Source organism: Narcine bancroftii, chromosome 5 (assembly GCF_036971445.1).
Source record: "Narcine bancroftii isolate sNarBan1 chromosome 5, sNarBan1.hap1, whole genome shotgun sequence".
In the NCBI taxonomy this organism is placed as follows: Eukaryota; Metazoa; Chordata; class Chondrichthyes; order Torpediniformes; family Narcinidae; genus Narcine; species Narcine bancroftii.
In genome coordinates, this window is record NC_091473.1 from 32,928,275 (window position 1) to 32,952,453 (window position 24,179).

A 24,179-nucleotide genomic window follows, 5' to 3' on the forward strand; every position below is an offset into this window, starting at 1 on the left:
TTTTTAAAAACAACATGGTTGGCACTGGACCTCAAATTGACTTAGTTATTTGCATGCAACTTATCTGCATATTGTGTGGTGTGAAAAAGCCCACAAAAGGACTGCATAAATTGAAGCTGGTTTTAGACGTTGCCTTGTGTTGTTTGGAGGACGTGAATCCACGTTATCCAGCACGTGATACAATTATGTGTGACACAGAACTTAGTGCTGCTTCCTCACAGTTCTAGGAAGCAGGGTGTATCCTGATTTCTAGTGTTGTTTGTTTTCCTTGATCCTCTGGCTGCTCGTCCCACACCCCAAAGTCATGAGGCTTGTGTAGGTTCAAAGGTATCTGTAGGTCATCCTTTGTATATAGGTGAGTAGTCAATGAACATGCAGAGAAGATAGATTATGGGGAAAATAACAGTGAATAATCATTGAGATAGTCAGACTTGATTGGCTGAAACATCCTCCTTGTATATTATAAAGAATATGTTTCCTCCAAACAACACAATATGTTTCATTTTTTAAAAAAATTGATAACATTGATAACATTGGTGCAAGAATCCATAGGTATCCCACAGTCCATGACTGAGACTTAGAAGTGAATATTGATAAATCAAACACTGTTTCTCAGTTCCCAGATAGTCACAACTTGTTCTTTTCTGCTTGTGTCTCTCTTTATTAGGATGAGATTCTGTGCAAGATCAATGCTCCTCACTCACTGGCTCTTGCTGGTCTCTGCATTAATGCTTTGCTGTAGGTCACTGACAGCCTCAAGTCACCACCCCCGGGGTCACTCAGGTAAGGAGTTCTGCAGGATCCATCACTGGAGACAGACTGAGCTTCATGTGATTGTGAGTTATCAGATTTCTGAGAAAACTCTTATCCTTCATTACATATCCTGTGTATTTGTTGCCATTATAGATTTTATCTTTTGAGTGAAAGTAATTAATCTGCTACTCCTGGTCATATTGACTTCTAAGTTTTATACTTTCAACTTGTAAAAATTATGTAAAAATTGAATGTTGTGCTGTTAAGAATATTTTTTTTTGGATCAAGATGCCCAGATCAAGCCATTAGAAATGGGATTATGAAGCTGAAAGAAGATGGAGGTGCAAATTAATTAATTAATTAATTGTCAGCAAGTTCAGCATTCAAAGCTGTGTGTAGAATACCAGTAAAGAGAAAAGTTGTGTTCAGTCTCAAAAATAAATAACCTATTGTTCCTCGGGATCCAACTTTCCATATTCAACAACCATCAACATTTTGGCTACTCGATTTCTATTGCCATCTTGGTTTCAAAGTAGTGTGATTTTCATAAACAGAGACATGAATTAATTAAACAAAATGGTGAAGTCAATAAAAATAATGGTAATTTATTATCATCTTTTGATATTCCTTTCTCTTCTGAAGTTTTCTGACTGAATTTGTGTTTCCCCCCTTATTATGATCCCATTGATATAAGTAAAAACACAGAAATGCTGTGTCCATTGATGTTCAATCTGGTGGATGAACAAGCTATTTCCAGTCTATGCCCTCTGTAACTGACCACCATAACGTGATAGGTTTCCCTCTCTTTTGGAAAGAAACCAGAAACCACAAACTGGTTCTAAGAGGTAGAAATTTCAGACAGTGTTGCACATTGGTATAAACCCACACTGCCCAGCACAGGAGAGCATGTGATGTGCTAATATGGATCTCAATGTGATTTCTCTTTTGTTTTATGTTCTCTATATATGCAATGAATCATTAAAAGGAGATCAGAAACTACGTGAGCCCCATTGCCCTGAAAAGAAGAGTATTCTTCAGAAGTGAGAAGAAACATAAAATGCTAGAAAATTAGCAATGCAGTAGCAAAGAATAATTGTAGATTTAATTAGGTTTTCTAAAAATATAAATGATTAAAACAAGTAAGTTTCTTTGGTGGGTAATTCATGGAAAACCCCAGAGAGTTAGAAGACAGATTGATAGATATATTGTCTTTGAAGAGGGTTGTGAAATGTGGCATGACTCATCAGAGAGTAGTTGAGAAAGAGATCACTGCTTATTTAAAGGAAAGAATGAATAAATATTTATTGAAGAGGAAGGCACAGGATTTTTGAGAGAACAGCTCAATATGATTACTTATGGATTACTCTAGCAAAAAAATAAGCACAAACATTTAAAAAAATATATTCATTTATTCTGGCGAGACCAAAATTGGCTGTCCATAGATGCCCTTCAGAAGTTGTTGGCGAAGGTAGTACACAAGCAGCAGAACTTGATTATCTTGGTCCCTCTTGTCACTGGATCGCAATTTTGCTTGGTGAAAGTGTGTGCAACTACTACCTCATGTGAAAGGCAACCATGTACAGACAACTTCACTTCACCCAATGAAGTTTGGGGCCTGGAATATGAGAAACTTTGTGCTCGATCCCTCCCAGGGACAGACAGGAATGTCATCCTGCTGTCATGTCTTGGGAACTCATTCCCTTTGACAGCTATTGAGTGATTAATGTACGTCAGGACTTTCAAATCATAAGTTTGTGATTACAATATTGAGGAACCCCATCTTTACTATCAAGAATATGCTAGCCCACCAACTTTCTAACTACCCTGTGGAGTTAGTGAGCACCTCAGTACCTGTCTTCTCACTCCAACATGGAACTAAAATCCCATGAAATTCTGAGACCAAAGGCCAGGCTGAATCCTGAATTTGTGATAGTGATGTGTATCTGCTCTTTCAAATTTGTTGGTAGGGAAGACACAATATCCTCAGTGACCTCCCATAAGCAAACCATGAGATATCATTTTCAATAGCACCTTGTCTGTGTGTTTGAAGGAGGATGATAACTTTATTTAGATTCTTTGGTTAAATGTCTGATTTTTAAAATTTGTTAGACGACTGACTAATGCTATAAATTGAAGTAGGAAAATTCATTAATTGCATTTGTCATTTCTTAACAATTGAATTGTGGATGATCTGATGAAGGCACATTATTGAAACGTCAAATTTTCTCTTTGTTAGATGAGGCTTCATCAAGCTCTCAGTTCTTGACAAATTTACCTCAAGTTTTAATTTGGTAATGAGTTACTGCAATTGAGTATTCACCAAATGTTATTGCCCACTCAGGATTTTTTTCTTTGCAAGGACTTCTTTTCCATCGCATGTTTAGCAAATAATCTTAACAGGAAAAACATCTCTGCTGTGACTATGCAATTCTAAAATTGGTGAAAGAGGATAGAAGGAACCTGGGCTTGAACACAGGAAGCTTGGCTGTCCACAATTAGTTTTGAAGTGGAAACCCTTCTCTTTTTTAAAAAATTTGCAAGGAGTTCATACTCACAAAACATCTATTTCTGTGCAGAACTTGCCCATTTTGTGATTGAATAGAGGCAACCAAACTCCATAGTCAATCAAATTCCTTCAAAGGAACGAACTGCAATGCATAAAAGTAGCTTTGCTGATCTAATGGGATGCGTCTCTGAGTTACAAATCTCTTCGACAAACCAAGGTTTGGCCCACATCTCTTCTCAGTTGTAGCTAATACCATAAAATTCTTCTTAAAATTGTTGTATGGAAATCAGAACACGGGACGTATAACCACACTTACATTCTTTCTTCAGAATTTTTATTAGAATTGTTCTTTCTGTTTCTGCCAATTGAAAAGATCGGCATAGAACAGTACGCGATATAAAATCAGATCTGTAACTTCTCAGTTAAGAAACGAAAGGGCAAAAAATAGTTTATCCATAACTGGCAATGCCGAACTGATACTTATCATCATTAATTGATTTCTCTTTGCACGAGATGTCAAAAAAAGTAATAGTTAATCAACTTTCATAAAATAGCCTCAATTTATCCTTACTGTTATGACCTTATAATAATCCATGCAAGAGTTTAAAATGCTCCTTCAAATAATCCTATCCGTTCTCATCACTGTTGGGTGCCCTTAGCCTTTTGAATTCACTTCTAAATTTAGGCAGTTGCTTGTTGGAAATGCAGTTGGAAAAATTGAATTTGCAGTAAGTCAAATGATCCAGGAGAGGGCACTGTAAGATTAAAAATATTTAGCAGCAGCACTGATCACCAGCATTTATTTTGCTGCTGTAGACACTTCTGAAAATACCAATGAACATTTTGCTTAAGGATGTCTAATTACGAAGTCCTTCCCTCTTTATTTATGCCTGGCCCATTTTTGACCGTTCCAGCTGCTTGTGAGGATGGACCAGCATCCTAATCAGAGCCACTGTTTGGGCCTCTCTGGGACTGTTTGTTAGGTTGCTTGACATGGTCTTGAATTTATTTCTTCCCTTGGAGGATAATATCCAAACCATTACCCTGCTGGCTGGATTGTGAAAGAAAATTCATCATGTATAGAACTTGTTTGTAGCAAACAATGTGGCACACAGAATTAGGCATGTTAAAAAGGGTTATTCTGATCCAGAACTCTGTGGCTAGATAATGATTTTCAAGGTCTTTCAACGAAAATATTGAGGAAAATGAAGGATTTAATTTGCCATATCTTTTTCCTTAGCTCTTTGCAAATTTCAGAGTGATGTTACTTTCTCAATTGTTATTTTGGAATTTATTTTATTTTTTTTAAAATCAATGTTAAAGCTCCCTTAAAAAATAATCTCAGCGTTAGAAAACAGTTGTTAACTCTAAGATTGCTTTTTCTTCTTTGTTAGGGAGATTAAACTGGTTTTACCGTGCTCTGTGCCAGGTAATTGTTGGCCATATGGTGAGTTTCAATCTGGGCAGTAGCACAGGGGAAGTGTGAACATAAGGTAATATCTGGGATGTTAGACAGTGGCGAATTAGGTATTTAATGCTGCACCCTGTATGGTAGTCCAAGACTGGCACTGGCAGAGGATACAGCCCTCTCCCTTGCATACAAAGTTCAGAAGGAAGCTGAAGGAACATCAGTCATTGCCATTAATTAAGTTTGCTTCACTGATCTTGTTACCTTGACTTAACATGCATTAATTCTGCTCTGTCATATTGTCAGGCTCAGCAGATCTTTTAGAACAGGTATCCTGATGTGACATAAATGCTTACTGTTTAAATAAAAGCATCATATAGTAGTCAACTGAGTGCAATGTGATTAATAATGCTGGCCATTTTTCTTTACTCTATAATTGAAATTCTGGTAGCTATTCTTCCAGGTATTGAATTTGTAATCTTACAAAGACCATGAATTAATTTCCTTCAAAACTAATCCTGAAGATCACAAACACTGAACTCGTTGCAATTACATCTAAATGAGGGCAGACTTGGCCTTCTTGTAAATTGCAATGTCAAATGGGTACTGGTGAAGAGAAGCCCCTACATAATCAAACAGTTCTTGCATTGGATTTGTTTGTGTGGGTTGCACTGGGTTCAGGCAAGAGGAGTTCTAATTCTGCTGATTGCACAGAGCTGCAGTGGGTAAATTATTGACTGGGAACCATTCTCATTACATTGCAAAACTTAAACTGAGGTTGGTAAAGTGTGCAGGAGAACTAATATTCACACAGGGTTCCCTTCAGGGTGAGACATGGTACTCATTTGGAATTTCAATGCACCCTAATTGCACGCTAACCGATTCAAGGTGACAGCGCTTCACCTCTCTCTTTCAGCATTTTCAGGGGTTGCACATATTTGAACCAGGTAGTTCCATGACACCCTATGAGAGTAAAGCTCAATCCCCAGAGTAGTGCGTCCTGAATAAATTATACTACCATGTATTGGATAAATCGTTGCCTTCTGGAGTAGCCATTTTCGGTCTTTTTTTTAAGGCTATGGCCTTCTCAGAACTCTGCTCAAAGTTTAAAGACCCCTTTCCTTGTGTAGCAGTCAAGTTTAGTTGGCCTCTTTTGTACTTCTCTCCTACTAATTACATGAAAAACAATTTTTAAAAATGATTTTCAGTCTGTGGCCTTCTTTAAATGTGCTGTGACCTCTGGGAGGGGTGGGGGTGCTAAGTGACCCCCCCCCCTCCACCATTTACAATGGCTGCTGTACATCAATCCACAATGGGAAGTTCTGCTCCCTCATTGCCTGGACACCCAGACTGTGTGGAGTTTGCATGTCCTTCTGTGACTATGTGGGTTTCTGCTAATTGCCTTGGTTTTCTCCTACATTCTGGTATGCAAATTTTCCCCTGTAAATTACCTCTTACTATTGGTTAAAAGCAAAAAGAACCAAAGGGGAGTTGATGGGGTAAGTTGTAGGGTACAGGGTAATAGCTGGAGGGGGAATGGGATAATGGATGTTTTCCCAGACACTGGCATAAACTTGCCTGACTAAATGAATTCTTTCTGTGGTAACTGTAAGATAATTCAGCAAGAGTTATAGGCCAATATATTATTAGAAACTAGTAGTGTATAGAATCTGATTGAATTGACCTTGATATGTGGTGCATCATTTTCACTTTGCTTTTTTACATGCACAGATTGGAAAGCCACCTAACAATGCACCAAGCCTGACAGGAAAAGTTAATACATTCAGCTCATGGAGAGGCAGGTAGAATTATACTATTATAGCTATTACTGAAACATGGTTGAGAGATGGATTGGCTTGACAGCTCGAAGTCCTAGAGTACAGATGCTGCAGACGTGTCAGAGAGGAGGGAGATGTATTGATTAGGGGGAACATCATGGCAGCACTTAGAGAACATAATCCAGGGGGAATTATCCAGTGAGGTTAAGTGGGTAGAATTTAAGAATAAGAAGGGGGTAATCATGTTAATGCATTTGTACGCATAGCTCCAATAGTCAAGGGAATTAGATGAGTAAATCTATAGGGAAATCACAGATAGTTGTTAGAATAATGGGATTATAATAGTTGGCGGTTTTAACTTTCCCTAAAAGTTTTCATTTAAGTTTATTTGTTACATTATACCTAGTACTTCTTCAAGTAGTAACAGGTTATCTCTAACATTCATACAGTCATGGAAAGATCACAATTTATAGGGTACACAGTCAGTTGGTTCCAAGCAAGAGCAGCATGTTAGCACTATTGTGAGTTCATTCAGGAGCTTGAGGGTTGCAGGGAAGAAGCTGTCTTTAAGCCTGTCGGCGCACGCTTTCACACTTTTGGGCTTTCACCCCGATGGGACGAGGGAGAAGAAAATACGTCTAGGGTGTGACGGGTTCTTCATTATGTTGGTTGCCTTCCCTTTGCAGCTGGAGATGGGGAACAGGGAAGTTTGCATTAACTCCCTTCTGATTTTCAGCAGAGCAGCTCCTATGCCACACCCAGAACACATGCTTTACAAAGATATAAGTTGTTGTAGGACGTGGGGAACATGCCAAACTTCCTTATTCCCCATGCGCTTTTTGACTGTTGTATCAATCTGCGTGTCCCAATTCAGATGATTGGAGAATGCTTATTTCTAAGAACTTGAAGCTACCTACACTTTCTAAGGGATTAGATGGCGAAGAATTTATTAAGCATTCTCAGGAAAATTTACTCAAGCTTTGCTAGAAAGGAGACAATGCTCAAAGTCCTCTTAGGAAATGAGGCCAGGCAAATCACTGATGTGTTAGCAGAGGAGAACTTTGTGACAGTGGGGGAGTGACCTTAACTTTTATTAGTTTTAAAATAGTCATAGAAAAAGTTATGACTGGTCCACAAGTTAAAGTTCTAAATTGGGCCAAGGCATATTTTGCTGGTATGAGGCAGAGATTAATTGGGAGAGACTATTCGCAGGTGAAAGAACATCCAGCTAATGGGAGGTTTCAAAAGTGAGAAAGGGAGAGTTCAGGTCTAGCTTGTTTCTGTTGCAGTGAAGGGCAAGGTGAGCAAGATTAGAGAATCCTGGTTGAGAAGAGTCTATTTAGACTTTGGTCAGGAGAAAAGGAGGAGGCAGATGTCAGGAACAGGCAATTGGGATCCAGCAAATCTTTGTTAGACATAGGTGAGGTACTGGAAGACTGATAGGTAGTTAACGTGCATTAACTATAGGTCAGTGAATCCGACATAAGCAGTGGGAAATTTACTGGAGAGGATTCTGAGAGAAGGTGGTGGGGAAAGGGTCCATCTATAAGGACTGAGAGCATGGCTTTGTATGTGTGATGACTCACGTATTTGATTTTGTTTTTAAGAGGTGACTCATGAGAAGGATTGATGAGAGCAAGGTGATGGGCATTATCTACGTGGACTGGAACAAGGCTTTTTTGATAAAGCTCTGGGTGGTAGCCTGGTCTGGAAGGTGAGATCACATAGTGATGTAGGGAAATGGATACAAAATTGGATTGGTTGTGGGGTCAGAGGATGGCTGTGGAGGGGTGGTTTTCAAATTTGAGCCCAGTGGTGTGCTGCAGTGAGAGGTGCTGAGTCATCTGTTGTTTGTCATGCAGATGAATGATTTGGTTGGCATGATTAGTAAGTGTGTGAATAATACCAATATAGTAGTGTGGTGCTCAATGAAGGAGGCTGCTTAATATTGAAATTGAGAGAAACTCAAACAAGTGTGTAGTGATGCACTTTGAGATGTTAAACCTGGGGAAGACTTACACAGTGAATGGCAGGGACCTGGGAAGTATTATAACAGAGAGACCTAGGGGTATAAGTATTTAGTTCCCTGAAAATGGTGACTCAGGTAGACAGGGTGATGATAAAGGTATTTAGCTTGCAGGTGACCAGTTGGGTCACTGAATACTGAGTTGAAATGGCATGGTTCAGCTGTGCAAGGCATTAGTGTTACCATAACCTGGAATATTGCTCTGGTCACCATACTATAGGAAGGTGGTGTCTAGGCAAGAGAGCATGTCGTAAAGATTCACAAGGATGTGACAATGGACAGGCTGGGCTTTTTTCCCTGGAGCATAGGAGACCAGGAAACAATGACAGGTATAGAAGAGTCTAAAATTAGAGATCATAAAAAAGTGACCTGGGGAGAGCGGGGAGTGGAGACACGGCGTTCTCCGTGGGGTCCTCCATCCAGTCCTCCTGCCAACATCTCTGTACAGGCTTTAAATGACCTGTTAAAGGAGGCAATGGTATTTTAATTAAAATCCTGCGACCACAGGGTCTGGGGCTCAAGATGGTGGCGTCTGTGTTTGATTGTGACCTTGAAGAATTGAGGATTCTGGGGGAGCAGAAGACTGGTGCAGCGGACATTAATGGGGAGTACACCCCCTGTGGAGAAGGAGAAGCACAGGAGATGACCCCAAGGATGGTGACCATAGTGGCGGACCAGCGAAGGGCCCTGCAGCTGAAGGACACACAAAGGTGGTGAACAGTTGGTGACTTGCCAATGAGGAACCCACACTGGCTGTGGGCTGCTGGCAACTTGAGGTCAAAGGACCCACACCATGTTAGAGACTGACTCATGAGAACAACGTATTTGAAACAGGATTTGAGAGGGCAAAGAGGGCCCCTGAAGTGCCCTTGGCACTAAAGGCTTCCTCATCACATTGGAGGTTTGGATCTGGACTTGGGTTGCCGATGGTTTGAACTGAACTGGAGCCTTGTGGGGCTGAGGAAGCACTTGAGGTAAATCCACAGACACTCAGTGACCTTGGGACAACTCTTTTGCTTCTCTTTCTCTGACTGTAAAGGGTGCCAGGCAATGCTAATGGCGAATCTCTGTCTGCCTAAAGGCAATTTCATGTAATATTACATTTGTTTTCTATTCCATGAAAATAAATAGTATCTGATCTGAGCTTAAGGTAAGAAGGGAATAATTTAAAGGGGACCTGAGGGCTAATTTTTCCACATGGAGGGTGATGGATATATGGAGCGACCTGCCTGTGGAAGTGGAAAGAGGCAGGTGCAATTACATTTAGGCAGATAATGTAGATAGGAAATTTTGAGAGGGAAATGGGCCAAACACAGGCAAATGGAACAAGCAGAGGTGGGCTCATTGGTTGATATGGATGAGTTGGACTGAAGTGTCCGTTTTTGTGCTGTGGAGATTTGTGAAGATGCGTGAAATTTGGACTTGAGATTTATATCAGTTCAGTGCTGTCAATGGATGGAATTCCAGTGAGGCCATAACTCTGAGCTTTGCTCAGAACTTGCCATTCTGCATAGTGAAAGAGATGTAAAAGACACGGGATTACAAATATCAATCAATTTTATACATGGAGTTTTTCATAGCTGGAGTAAAGAAGACTGTAGAAGACAGGATTACTGCTTGAACGTATATAATATATATATATAAAAAGTGGAAGAAACCTGTATACTTTAATTTCCAGCATAATCGTATATCTTTAATATTCAAAATATATATCCATAGAGTTGGTATGATGGATTAGATGGGGAATTAGCTGAAGTGAATCTTATATGCTGTAACATCTTCCTTTAGAATGACATGAGTACTGAACAACTGATCTTCATTTCTCCACTGGTGCAGTCACATATTATCATTCTCCTCTGTACTGAAATTAGCTGAAATTCTCTTTTTCTTCCATATTGGCATTGTGACCTTTTGCAAGAGCTCCATTTGAGTCCTGTTAATGCAGGGAAACTGGCAGTTGCTGTTCATTTTACTCTCAAGTGTAGCTGTCTAATGGACATCGCTCCCAAACAGGTCTGTACTACCTCTGTTGAAATGGAGAGCAAAAAAAAAATTACTTTTATGGACACAAGCTGATAAATTACATTGGTGCCTCAGAAAATTATTTAATGCTTAACTGGTGTTTTCATGTCATTGATACTGCTTCTCCTTCTTTGGCTTGGCTTCGCGGACGAAGATTTATGGAGGGGGTAAAAGTCCACGTCAGCTGCAGGCTCGTTTGTGGCTGACAAGTCCAATGCGGGACAGGCAGACACGGTTGCAGCGGCTGCAGTGGAAAATTGGTTGGTTGGGGTTGGGTGTTGGGTTTTTCCTCCTTTGCCTTTTGTCAGTGAGGTGGGCTCTGCGGTCTTCTTCAAAGGAGGTTGCTGCCCGCCAAACTGTGAGGCGCCAAGATGCACGGTTTGAGGCGATATCAGCCCACTGGCGGTGGTCAATGTGGCAGGCACCAAGAGATTTCTTTAGGCAGTCCTTGTACCTTTTCTTTGGTGCACCTCTGTCACGGTGGCCAGTGCACTGATCTCTGCCTTCTGATGATACAAGTGAGTTTTAAGTGAATGCCCCTGAGTTCACCTCTATTTATTAGTTGAGGAGTGTAAATTCAAAAAGAGAAAGTAATTGAAGATAAATAATAGAAGTACCATATGTATTTTTAACATATTTGCCTGGGATAGCTGAAAATGTTGGTGAATTATGGTTTGTTTTTTTCATTTGTTGGATCCAGGGAAATCATTCAAAGTGTAAGTAATGACAATTCAATACATTGGTTTAATTAAAAGTCTTGCATTCAGCACAGATCTATCATTATGAGCTTTGTTCTCAAGCACTTTAATGACCACTACCAGATATATTTTCATGGTACTACAACTGGCCGAATTGGTAAGACTTAATTGACCTCATCTTTGTCAAGCTAACGGTGGCAGATGATAATGTATAAATGTGGATACACCGGCGCACAACCAAGGCAAACATTCAAGTTGTGGGCCTTGACCATCGCACTAAAATAGAATAAATTCAGAATAGATCGAGAATGATGGGCAATAGCAGAATGGAATTCCCATAGTACCTGAAACCTGATAAGCCAGCATATCTCTCATTCTACGTTACCATCATGTCTGGAGACCAACCCTGTGCAATGAGGAGCATTGGAGAGTACTCTGAAAGCAGCATCAGATTTCCTTGAAATGAGCTGTCAACCTGGCGAAGCTCTAACTCAGGACTACATATGTGCTAAGTTGCAGGAGTAGCATTCAAAGGATGTAGTTGAACAACTTCAAGATCTCCACATCAGGTTATAGCTCTGCATTTCTGTACCATTATCAATGAATAGTAGTGATTAATTAAACAGCAAGTGGGAGGTAAAAGCTCCATGAACATCTCTTCCTCAAATAGGCGAATGCTAAATGATTTTCTGAAGTATTTACATCCATCTTCTCCTGGATATGCAGTGAGTAATTCATCAGTCTTTCCCTACAGTCACTGGCGTTACATGCTATCAATGAGAGGCTATGCACATTGGATGGATCTCTGACCACACCTCAGCTGTAGTGCTGTGCTCCAGAAATAGCAATGTTGACTAAAACCATTGCCTTGATAACTGCCTGAGAAGGCAAACAGATTCAGATTTATTGTCAGAGTACATACATGACATCACTTGCAACCCTGAGATTCTTCTTCCTTTGGACAAGGCAGAATTACCACTAATTGGTCATGCAAAAATAAAAAAAAACTGTACATAATGTACAATAAAGAAATGTAAACCCACTGTGCAATACATAGGGGATAAAAACAATTAAGTATAAAAGGAAAAGTCCTGATTGAGTTTGTCGTTGAGGAAGTCTGATGGTGGAGGGGTAGCGGTTGTTCCTGAACCTGGTGGTATGAGTCTTGTGGCACTGATACCTCTTTTTTTGATGGTAGCAGCAAGATCTGAGCATTTGCTTGGTATGTGCATACTTGATGATTGCTGCTGCTCTCCGACAGCAGCATTCCATGCAGATGTTCTCTAAGTTGGGAGGATTTTGCCTATGATGTCCTAGGCTGTGTCCATCACCTTTTGCAGGGCTTTACTCTCAGGGGTATTGGTTCACATACCAGACCATGATGTAGCTGATCAGCACACCTTCCACTACACATCTATAGAAATTTGCTAGTGTTTCCGATGTCATATAAAACCTCTGCAAACTCCCGAGGAAGAGGAGGTGCTGATGTGCTTTCTTCATGATGCCATTAGTGTTTTGGGTCCAGGAACAATCCTTTGAGATAGTGACTCCCATGAACTTAAATTTGCTCACCCTCTCTACCTCTGATCCCCAAAAGATCACTGATTATACACTGTTTTTTCCCTTCCTGAAGTCAACAATCAGCTCCTTGGGTTTGGTGACATTGAATGCAAGGTTGTTGTTGGTGCACCATTCAGCCAAATTATCAATCTCCCTCCTGTATGCCGACTCATCTCCTTTCTTTATACAACCCATTACCGTGGAATCGTCAGCAATATCGGCATGTATATTCTACTCAAAAAGCAGGATAAATTTAATCTGGCCCGATCAATCTGTGCTCAATCATGAGCACAGTGAAGGATGGTGTTATTATCAGAGTTATCAAGTGGCACTTACTCACCAAAGACCAAGAATTTTAAATCATTGTGGAAGTCCCAAGTAATTCTGAGCACTGATGAGCATTATACTAAACTTGCCTGCATTGTTGAACACCTGTTAGATGATTTAAATGAGAAAAGTTCCCCTTTGTATATCCAAAGATCTTTTTCAGATTCTTGATCTGAAGCAAAGAATTGGAGTGATTTTGGATGAGGCCAAAGCCATTTTGAACTAAAATGAAATTAGTTCAATATCGCTGGAAAGTCCCAGAATGAACTTCTGTCTGAAACTATATGAAGGTCTAGGCAAGCTGAGTCCCTTGAAATGAAATGCTTCATCTTGGCAGGGATAACATTAGGAGTGACAGAATAAAGTTGTTGGCTGCCTAACTGAAAATGAGTCAGAATACAGGACAGAGATTGATTACCTGGTTGGGTGGTGCCAGAACAACAATCTTGCTCTCAACTTCATAAAGACCAAGGAGATTAGTGTTGATTTTAGGAAGGGGAGGCTAAGGGACCACACACCTGTCCGCATGGATGGGATGGAGATGGAGAGGGTAAGTACTTTCAGGTTTTGGGCGTCCTAATGATAACTTGGAAAATGGAAACACCCCAGTAAATTCAGCGGTGGCTCACAGAAATGAACAAATGTATTCCATTAGATAGAATTACTTCTAACTTAAGAGACAATTAAGCACCATATAAACAAATTTGGGACCATATATAAAATTTATTGGTAACCGCAACCTCGGGCCTCCAGCTCTTCACGAGAAATAGTATACTTAAGGAAAAAGTGAATCACACAATATTTAAATGACATGCTTCCTCTTCTTGTTTTTTTTTAAATTTTCTCTTTTCCTTCTGTTCTGTTGTCTCTTCTCTCTATAGTTATTGGTTGGGGGGGAGGGGGGTTGGGGAGAAAATGGAAAAAATCACTATGTGTATATATACGTACAAAGTTTGTGTAAATATTGTTAGAGATTGGTTATATTGTGAGATGTTAAATTCAGCACAGTGAGGCAACTGTGAAGAAGGCACACTAACAACTATGCTTTCTGCAAAGTCCATGAGGTGTGGCATTCTGTTGAATACCCTATCAAACTTCTATAGGTGCTCTGTAGAAAGGATACTGCATGGTTTTGTAATTCAAGTGCTCAGGAATGCAGAAGGTGGCAAACATAGCCAGATACATCAAAAGCTCTGACCCATTGAAAACATCCATGTAAGGTGTGCTGCCTCAGGAAGGCAGCTAGGAAGGTCCCTTAATACCAGCTCCATAGCCAAGAAAGCCCAGCAGCGCCTCTACTTCCTGTGAAGGCTGAGAAAAGTTAATCTCTCACCCTCCTTCCTCACCACATTCTACAGAGGATGTATTGAGAGCATCTTGTGCCATTGCATCACTGCCTGGTATGGAAGCTGTACCAGCTCGGACCACAGGCCCTGCAGAGGATAGTGAAGTCAGCAAAAAAGATCATTGGGGATTCTCTTCCTACCATGAAAGACATCTACAACACTCGATGTAGGTGAAAGGCAATAAACATTGTGAAGGACTCCACACGCTCATCATGGAAATTGTTCTCCCTCCTGCCATTTGGTAGGAGGTACTGTAGCACTTAGGTCCTTGGGTTCGGATTGAGTAGCATTTTTTTAAAAATCCCCAAGCCATCGGGCTTCTGAATTTGCCTATAGTGTACAGTGGACTTTTACTGTATACATCTTAATATTTTAATATTTCAATGTGTTTAACTTCTCTTCTAACTTATAGTTATATAAATAAGCTATCTTGTCTTTACCATGCGAGCATGGTATGAAAAATAAATAAAGGTGACTTGAGCATCATAAATGACTCCCTCACCCCGGTCACAACCTCTTCTCACTGCTACCTTCAGGAAGAAGGTATAGAAGGCTGAAGATTAGCTCTTCTAGTGTAAAGAACAGTTTCTTTCCAACCTCTATCAGTCTTTTGAATTTCCATTTGTTCTGACACCACTAAAAGGCCTGTCCGCATTATTGTCCACTTTTTATTTTGTTTTACTAAGGTAACTGATTATTTATTAGCAGTCCATTTTTGTACTGATTTAATGTTAAGATATACTATTGTAGATTTTTTTTCTTTATGAAGTGGCTGTTCGACTGCAGCAAGAAAGAGTTTCAGTGCATATGTACATTTTACAATGTATATGACAATAAACTCATTATCCTTGTCAAGTATCTGTCACTTTAAATTATCTGCTAATCTATTTGCCCAGAATAGCCAATTTCCTTTTCATTCCTTTGTGATTCTCCTTAATAACATTTAACACAGATCCACACTGAAGTTCTCATTGCTCAAATTGAATACTAATTTCGACAATGTTATAATCGCTACTTCTTGGGGAATATTTATTTTGAGGTTATCAGATCCAAAGTAACTAATTCCCTGGTTAATTGCATAATGTATTGCTGCAGGATACTCTTCCTATGAATTCATTCTGATGGCTACCTTTTCCCAATTATTTAACACAATGTCCATGATGATCAACGTCACCCAGGATGTATGACTACTCTTTTACATGCCTCCATTATTTCTTGATTAGAATTCTTTCATACATTGTGGTTATTGATTGGGGACTTGTGGACCACGGCTCTCACTATCCTCTTTTCCTTGCTTTTTTTTTACCTTGAGTCAAATTGCTTCTACGTCGTTTACTCCTAAATTGTCTCACACTTCCTGACATCAGCCCCCATCTGATAGATCTGCTGTGGCTTTGCATTTCTCCCTTCTTTCTTCTGCCTTTTTCTTTTGTTTCCTATTTTTGAGTCTTTCATTTCTAATCTTGATTATTCCCTTCTTTCTCCCTACTCAGGAACCTGCTCTACCATACTTGTTTGATGACCACTCCCCCCCTCCCTCCCCCTCCCCAGTTGCATAATCGAATGCCTCTGGAAAATGATCAGTCCTGTTCTGTCTGGGTGTAATCCTTAGAGCTTGTACAGGTCCGACCTTACTTGAAACTGTACAGGCCCTATCCTCCATAGAACCAGACCCAATACCTGAGAATGTAAATCCCTCCTTCCTACACCGTCTCTCTAACCATGCAATCATCTCCTATATTCTCCTATTTCTGCTCTTGCAAATATGTGACACCTGGAAGAAGCCTAAGGTTATTTTCTTTTGATGTCCTGCTTTTTCATTGATTTCCCAACCAATGAAAGAGACAGTCATCTGTTTAATTCTCCATCATTTCCATTAAAACCTCTTTATCTTTGCTTCCCACTGTTAAAGTGAATCAGAATGAAAGCTCGAGCAACAGCGTCTCACCTTCCACTGAGGCCTATTTCAGCTCTTTGGACTCAATAATGAATTGAACAACTCAGATAACCAGCCTTTCCTGTTTGTGTTGGAATTGGTCATATTTCTAGTGTCTGCTGTGTTCTGCATCTCACAGTTCCAGTAGGGACCTCACCACAAAGGTGTTTCATCTGTAACTCATCAGGATCTGTCTCTGAATTCATATTTCAGTTTTAAAAACTTTCCCTTCATGTTAAAAAGTGCACAACTCTTTAGTGCATACCTTGAATCAGTTGATGAAGTTACTGTCTTGTTTGATAGAAATCTGTGAAGACCCTGATGATTAATCATATGGTTAATCCTGATCCTTGTTTAATCATCTAAAATCAACCGGGCTATAGCAATTGGTCTGCGGTTAGCCTCAGCAAAGATTCCAGTCATGATGATTAAGAAGTATGATGTCACATGGGAAATAAAATTTGGCTCATTCCTGATGCCATTAATATTCATACAAACTTCTGATGTTTTGTAACCATGTGCTTTACAAAGCCGTCCTGTCCAGAGAAGAAACAAGCCTTCCGTCGCGCATGCAGCCATCTTCAGCGCAAACTCCGGGAGATCCAAAATGAGTGGTGGACTAGCCTCGCGGACATTGGCGACTTCAGGGGTTTCTACGAGGCTCTAAAGGCTGTGTACGGCCCCTCACCCCAAGTCCAAAGCCCGCTGCGCAGCTCAGACGGCAAAGTCCTCCTCAGCGACAAGATCTCCATCCTCAACCGATGGTCAGAACACTTCCAATCTCTTTTCAGTGCCAGCCGCTCAGTCCAAGATTCCGCCCTGCTCCAGCTCCCTCAACAGCCCCTAAGGCTAGAGCTGGATGAGGTCCTCACCCAGGATGAGACATATAAGGCAATTGAACAACTGAAAAGTGGCAAAGCAGCAGGTATGGATGGAATCCCCCCAGAGGTCTGGAAGGCTGGCGGCAAAACTCTGCATGTCAAACTGCATGAGTTTTTCAAGCTTTGTTGGAACCAAGGAAAACTGCCTCAGGACCTTCGGGATGCCATCATCATCACCCTGTACAAAAACAAAGGCAAGAAATCAGGCTGCTCAAACTACAGGGGAATCACGCTGCTCTCCATTGCAGGCAAAATCTTCGCTAGGATTCTCCTAAATAGAATAATACCTAGTGTCGCCGAGAATATTCTCCCAGAATCACAGTGCGGCTTTCGCGCAAACAGAGGAACTACTGACATGGTCTTTGCCCTCAGACAGCTCCAAGAAAAGTGCAGAGAACAAAACAAAGGACTCTACATCACCTTTGTTGACCTCACCAAAGCCTTTGACACCGTGAGCAGGAAAGGGCTTTGGCAAATACTAGAGCGCATCGGATGCCCCCCAAAGTTCCTCAACATGGTTATCCAACTGCACGAAAACCAACAAGGTCGGGTCAGATACAGCAATGAGCTCTCTGAACCCTTCTCCATTAACAGTGGCGTGAAGCAAGGCTGTGTTCTCGCACCAACCCTCTTTTCAATCTTCTTCAGCATGATGCTGAACCAAGCCATGAAAGACCTCAACAATGAAGACGCTGTTTACATCCGGTACCGCACGGATGGCAGTCTCTTCAATCTGAGGCACCTGCAAGCTCACACCAAGACACGAGAGAAACTTGTCCGTGAACTACTCTTTGCAGACGATGCCGCTTTAGTTGCCCATTCAGAGCCAGCTCTTCAGCGCTTGACGTCCTGTTTTGCGGAAACTGCCAAAATGTTTGGCCTGGAAGTCAGCCTGAAGAAAACTGAGGTCCTCCATCACCCAGCTCCCCACCATGACTACCATCCCCCCCACATCTCCATCGGGCACACAAAACTCAAAACGGTCAACCAGTTTACCTATCTCGGCTGCACCATTTCATCAGATGCAAGGATCGACAACGAAATAGACAACAGACTCGCCAAGGCAAATAGCGCCTTTGGAAGACTACACAAAAGAGTCTGGAAAAACAACCAACTGAAAAACCTCATAAAGATAAGCGTATACAGAGCCGTTGTCATACCCACACTCCTGTTCGGCTCTGAATCGTGGGTCCTCTACCGGCATCACCTACGGCTCCTAGAATGCTTCCACCAGCGTTGTCTCCGCTCCATCCTCAACATTCATTGGAGCGCCTTCATCCCTAACATCGAAGTACTCGAGATGGCAGAGGCCGACAGCATCGAGTCCACGCTGCTGAAGATCCAGCTGCGCTGGGTGGGTCACGTCTTCAGAATGGAGGACCATCGCCTTCCCAAGATCGTGTTATATGGTGAGCTCTCCACTGGCCACCGTGACAGAGGTGCACCAAAGAAGAGGTACAAGGACTGCCTAAAGAAATCTCTTGGTGCCTGCCACATTGACCACCGCCAGTGGGCTGATATCGCCTCAAACCGTACATCTTGGCGCCTCACAGTTTGGCGGGCAGCAACCTCCTTTGAAGAAGACCGCAGAGCCCACCTCACTGACAAAAGACAAAGGAGGAAAAACCCAACACCCAACCCCAACCAACCAATTTTCCCCTGCAACCGCTGCAACTGTGTCTGCCTGTCCCGCATCGGACTTGTCAGCCACAAACGAGCCTGCAGCTGATGTGGACATTTACCCCCTCCATAAATCTTCGTCCGCGAAGCCAAGCCAAAGAAGAAGAAGAAAGAAGAAGATTTTGGGTATGATATGAAGAGGGGATTGGATTGGGGTAATTGAGTAGATATCAGTGAAAGGAAAAAAGTGGAAAAGAAATCCAAATTGACTGTCCATTGAGGAGATCCCTGTAAGGAGATCAGACTTGTTTTCTGAAGAGATTATAAATATTTCTCAAGTGAGAAATCAGATCTATGTTGGTTCCTGGTCACTGGACTGATTTGCAAAGGACTGATTTTTGAAAAAGGTTGACTGATTTCCATTGTCTGTAGATATGGTCTAGCTTGAAATTGACCAACAAAATCAACAGAGATAGGTTTTATAATTTTTGAAATTAGAATGTGCCTTTAGCTATGAGTATTGTTTCACAGTTTGTGTCAAAGCAAGCTGGGAAAAAAAATTGCATCATTGGTTGTCATGCTTGAGATAGCCACAGAAAGCTTATCTTTTCAAACAAGATTTATATTTGAATCAGCCTGGTCCAGCTGACTGGCTCAGAATCAGAGTTACCTGTTAGATTTGCATACCATTTATGATTTAAATAATTTATGGTGTTAAACTGTGATAATGTCACTTTGATTGATGAGAAATGGAAGGCATGGCAGGTTGCTCAGGAGTAAATGACACAATTTACAGGAGAACTGATTTGGTGAAGGCATTAGCTAAAAAGACAGAGAGAAGAAATATCTTGAACTAATTAACCAGGAGACGAAAGAGGATGGAGACAAATAGGTTTATCCATATGAATATCCTGGTCTTGTTGCTTTGTTGAATTCCTATTTTTCCATTAGTCCATTTCCACACTGATACCATGGTGATTTTTTTTATTGCTTCTGAAGTGACTTCAACAGGAAGTTAATGGAATGTAAGAAATCAAAAGGTATTGTCTACAAATGAAACAGATTGAATTCTTGAATTAATCCAACAATTGGGAAAGCATCCATTAATGTTTCCATGGCAGCAGTGGAATATGGTCTGACACTGCTAACATACGGTCTTTTATTCTTGGTCTCAGTGACATTGAATTTGGAGGTGGCTGATAAACAAGAAGTTATAGACAAAAGAGACTCCATTTGCAAAGGACTGGCAAGATAAAATAGGTCATCGTACATGCCTTGCTACAATTATCATCTTAGAAACAGATAGAAACTAAAACAAAATTCAATCTTTGGTATAGATCTGTTGCTAAAATGGGGTTGCCTGGCAACAAGCAAGAAAGGACACTGGCAATTGTTAAATCAGTATTTTGCAAAGTTTACATTAAATTCTGTAAAATGGGATTGTTAGATAAATTAACCTATTGTAATGTCATTAATGTCCTTTTGTGAAAGTTCTGATTTTAACTTTTACACTTAAAATTCAAGCAGCTGTATGAATAATTTTAGACTGGACGTGCAAATGGACAATCAGAAGGGATCCACATCCAATAGATGAGTTTTTGATAATTTAGAATTTAAGTTGAATCTGATCTTTCTGAAGAACAGCAGAATCTATTTACATATATAAAAAAATACACATCATTTAAGGTGCAACTTCGCCTTAGCTTTTGACATACATTGGTGTCGGAAACTTCAAACTCAGTCCATTAGGTTGAAGGAGAAACCAAAGTTGTGTTCGAACATCAACACCTCTCTGAGCTTTGAGGCTGTCTTTTGGTGCATGGGTGGGGTGGAGGTTGTTTTGACATAGGTGCTTCCTGGCAAGTTTACTTTATGGATCGGTACTATTTCTAAAAGAATGCAGAAGTTTTGAACTCTTCTCTCCTGCGCTGAATCAGACTTGCATCCAATTTTCTTCTCATACATCATGTTTAGTTGGTTAGCTGAACCGGAAGATGTGGAATTGTGAGGGATTTCTGTAAAAATTGTGCAGAAGTCCTGTTCAATGTAATCATTCAGCCTGGATACAGGCCCTTTGACCCATCATCACTAACCTGATGCCCTCTTACCATCTGATCTCCTTATGCTGCTGTATTCTGTGATCCTTTGACATGCATGCTAAGATCTCTCTAGTCCTCTTTCTTCCTTGAGTCCCACCGTCCATGTTTAGGAAGCCACCTGTAAGTGAAATCTGGTGCACATTCTGTTCATTTTGCTGGTGCCCTGCAAACAGACAGTTGTGGTTTTGTGGATGCCTCAGAGGAGCAATGCACAGGAGGATAGGACTATGTCTCCACAAGTCAGTTTCATAGTTAATCTGTCCATATTTTCACTTAACAGGGTCTTATAACCATCAATGTGATTTGCCTTACCTATATTCAGATTTAACATTTCAAAGTTGATCTAGCTTCCATAGTACTCTGTATTTTTCAATGAAAAGGTTCCAGATTTTGTACTCCTAATGTGAAAAATGCTTTTGACATCACCTATGGAAGATATTATTTAACTTCACTGCAATTCCCTTAACTTGGAGCTCCCCAACAAAGGAAAAAACTGTCATTAGTATCAGCTTAATTATTTAATCATACATTCCCAGGAAAATAATCTTCCACACTCAACCTTTCAAGATTTGAAATCCAAGATCTGCAAGTCTGAACCAGCAAGCAATGGGTCACATTTCATTGAGGTCGAAATAAACACATTCCATCTAGTTTGACAATGTGACTATATTTAATCAGACCCAAATTCTGAGTCCAGTTTGCATTAATTTGCAGCTTTCTGATGTCAACATTAGGACTTGTGCCTTGGTGCTCCAATCATGACATACACATCATGGGAAGTTTTGCAGATTGAGAGACAGTCAAAATGTGAATGTTTCTAAGTGATTAATGCTTGGTCCCTTTTTTTCTCCTGAACTTGGTTGTTTGAACGACCTTAGTTTATTTTTGGCCCTCCAGCCTAACAGTAAATGAATATGGCCTTCCCATTACATGTGTGCTCATTGAAATAGCAGTCACCAACTCAATCTGATGCAAACGGGGAGGTGTCAATGGGGAACATCTGTTGGCTTGTTTGTGGGCTGTTTAGAAGGGATAATATAGCCAATCTCATGCAGATAAGTGGGGTTTGAAGCATATTGTACACCCAGCAGTTGAGTGGAAGGACTTTCATGAGATCATGGCACCAGGTGAATACCATTCAGTCAATCACACAAAAGTTCTATTTGATTGTTTGGTAATGGCTTCTTTGATCTCTTTGCTACCCATTGATCATTGACGTGATTTCTGAAATCAACTGTTCTCCATTCACTGTTCATGAGAGGCCCAAGCTTGGATCCCAACTTAAATACTTAAAGAACATTGCAACCTAATTTGTCAGGGACATTTGGACACCAAGATCAAGCTAGATAGTCAAAAGACAAGTAATAATTCTTTAAAACAATATTTGTCCACTGGCAGTCATGATATTTTGGATTAAAAGGTCAACAGAATAGGGTGCCAGACTGATGGAATTCATTGTCAACTAAAACAAATTTTTTAAAAAAGTCACATGAAAATGAGCTTAATTATTTAAAGTTTGATTCCCTGTTTGGTGGTCAGTTTACAGACTTGGGAGCTTATTAATCAGCAGGGTCTCCATTCTTGATCTGGTAGATTCTATTGGGCTGTCCATGCATGGAGATTGGATAGGGACAGCAACAGTTTGGTCAAATTGCCTGCCAGTGATCACTGTCAAGGAATTATAGATAAAAATGGCTGCTTTGATCAAGCACAGGAGTGTGGCTAATCCTTGTGAAAGTAATTATGTCAGGCAGCAAGGAAGGGGAGAAAATTGCCAAGTTCAAAAAAAAAATGTTCTCAAAGCTTTGTCAGAAGCACTCTCGTGATAATTCTGTGCTCCTGGATGCAAATTCAAATTTGCTTCTGGATTTGCAGATTGTTTTTTTTCCCTCCAGCAGTGCTACCAGCAGCACAGTGTGAATGGATGGTTTGAAGTTTTCTAGCTGGTATGATGTAGCAGGACACAAGCTTTGAGTTATCAATCTTATTGGGTGTGCCTGCAATCAACCCTGCTGTGTGATCCCTGCTTTTTTCCAATGTGGAGGATGAGGCAATTTGCAAAATATGTTCCTTTGTCATATAAATAATAACAGCAATCAATAATCCTACTTTTGACATAACACCAGCCTGTGGGATTTACATACCGACTGCATGGTGAATGGCTGGTCTATTGTCGAAATGGAAGCCCAAAAGGTAATTAAATAGAGACTGTATCTTAAAGAGTACACGAGAAATTCTGAAAGAAGGGAGGAGGAGGAGGAAATGTTAATCTTGCCATTATGCGAATAATTTTCAAATGGAGGGTAAAAAGGTACGAAAGATAAATTGAGTGCTGTGTCATTATCCTGTGGGAAAATTCACATTTTATTTTCAATGTTTTAGGCCAAGCAGATGCCTCATAGTTAATGCACTGGTAGAAAATACATAGCAAGTGCATTACACATTACAGGTGTCCACGTGGATGATGGCATCTGTTCCAACCAGTGAAACTTCCATTTGAATCACTTTATAATAACTATATTTCATCTTGCAGCACACAGCCTTGTGCAGCTGAGATAATCAAATGGCTACCAGCAGACACCTGTCGTAACTTCATTTTTTTTGTGCACTTCTGGGTACTGATCCATATTTGATCAGAAAATAAAAGTGGAAGAATATCTTGGTGTTTAGCTAATCTTAGCTGCTTTCTCATTACAAAATGTGAAAGGACAGGGTGAATTTTTTTGGGGGGATTTGTTGCAAATTCACATCATGCTCAGAGCACCAAAATGCTTTCCCTCAACTCTAGCTGCTGCTCTCAACATTTCAAAGCATAGTGCCCCTGGTGACCTAATTATGACTTGGGCAAAGCTGTTGAGTTTCTTTTGGATTTCAGCTTTGCCACCAGGCTTATGGCACTGCAGTAAATTTATCTCAACAGGGAACCGTCCTGTAGCCAAGCCATGAGCTGCTGACCTGACAATTCACCTGGATTTACTTGCAAACTAATGGCCTCCCTTCTTAAGCAATTGAAATTCAGATCACATGCTCTGCTTCTCATTAACCCTTTAGGAGTTCACTGGCCTATCCTGTTTCCATGTTCCACACTATTTATTGCATGTAAACTCAGCAAAAATGATTTCTTTTGATTTCTGCCAGGGTGATTTAAAGCTGGAGCCACAATTGCTACGAGCTGAAGGGTTGTATTATTTTTAAATTAGTTTTGAAAATAGTGAAGGT

The 24,179-nt window shown here is 40.6% G+C and overlaps 1 protein-coding gene across 1 annotated transcript in view; it reads left to right on the forward strand.

Moving 5' to 3' along the window:
* The first annotated feature begins 668 nt into the window (after positions 1–668).
* Positions 669–24,179, forward strand: part of tafa4b (TAFA chemokine like family member 4b) — a 134,003-nt gene continuing 110,492 nt past the window's right edge. Inside the window, exon 1 of the mRNA XM_069937100.1 lies at positions 669–783. Within this exon, the coding sequence (XP_069793201.1) occupies positions 669–783 (115 nt within the window). The remainder of the gene's footprint in view (positions 784–24,179) is intronic.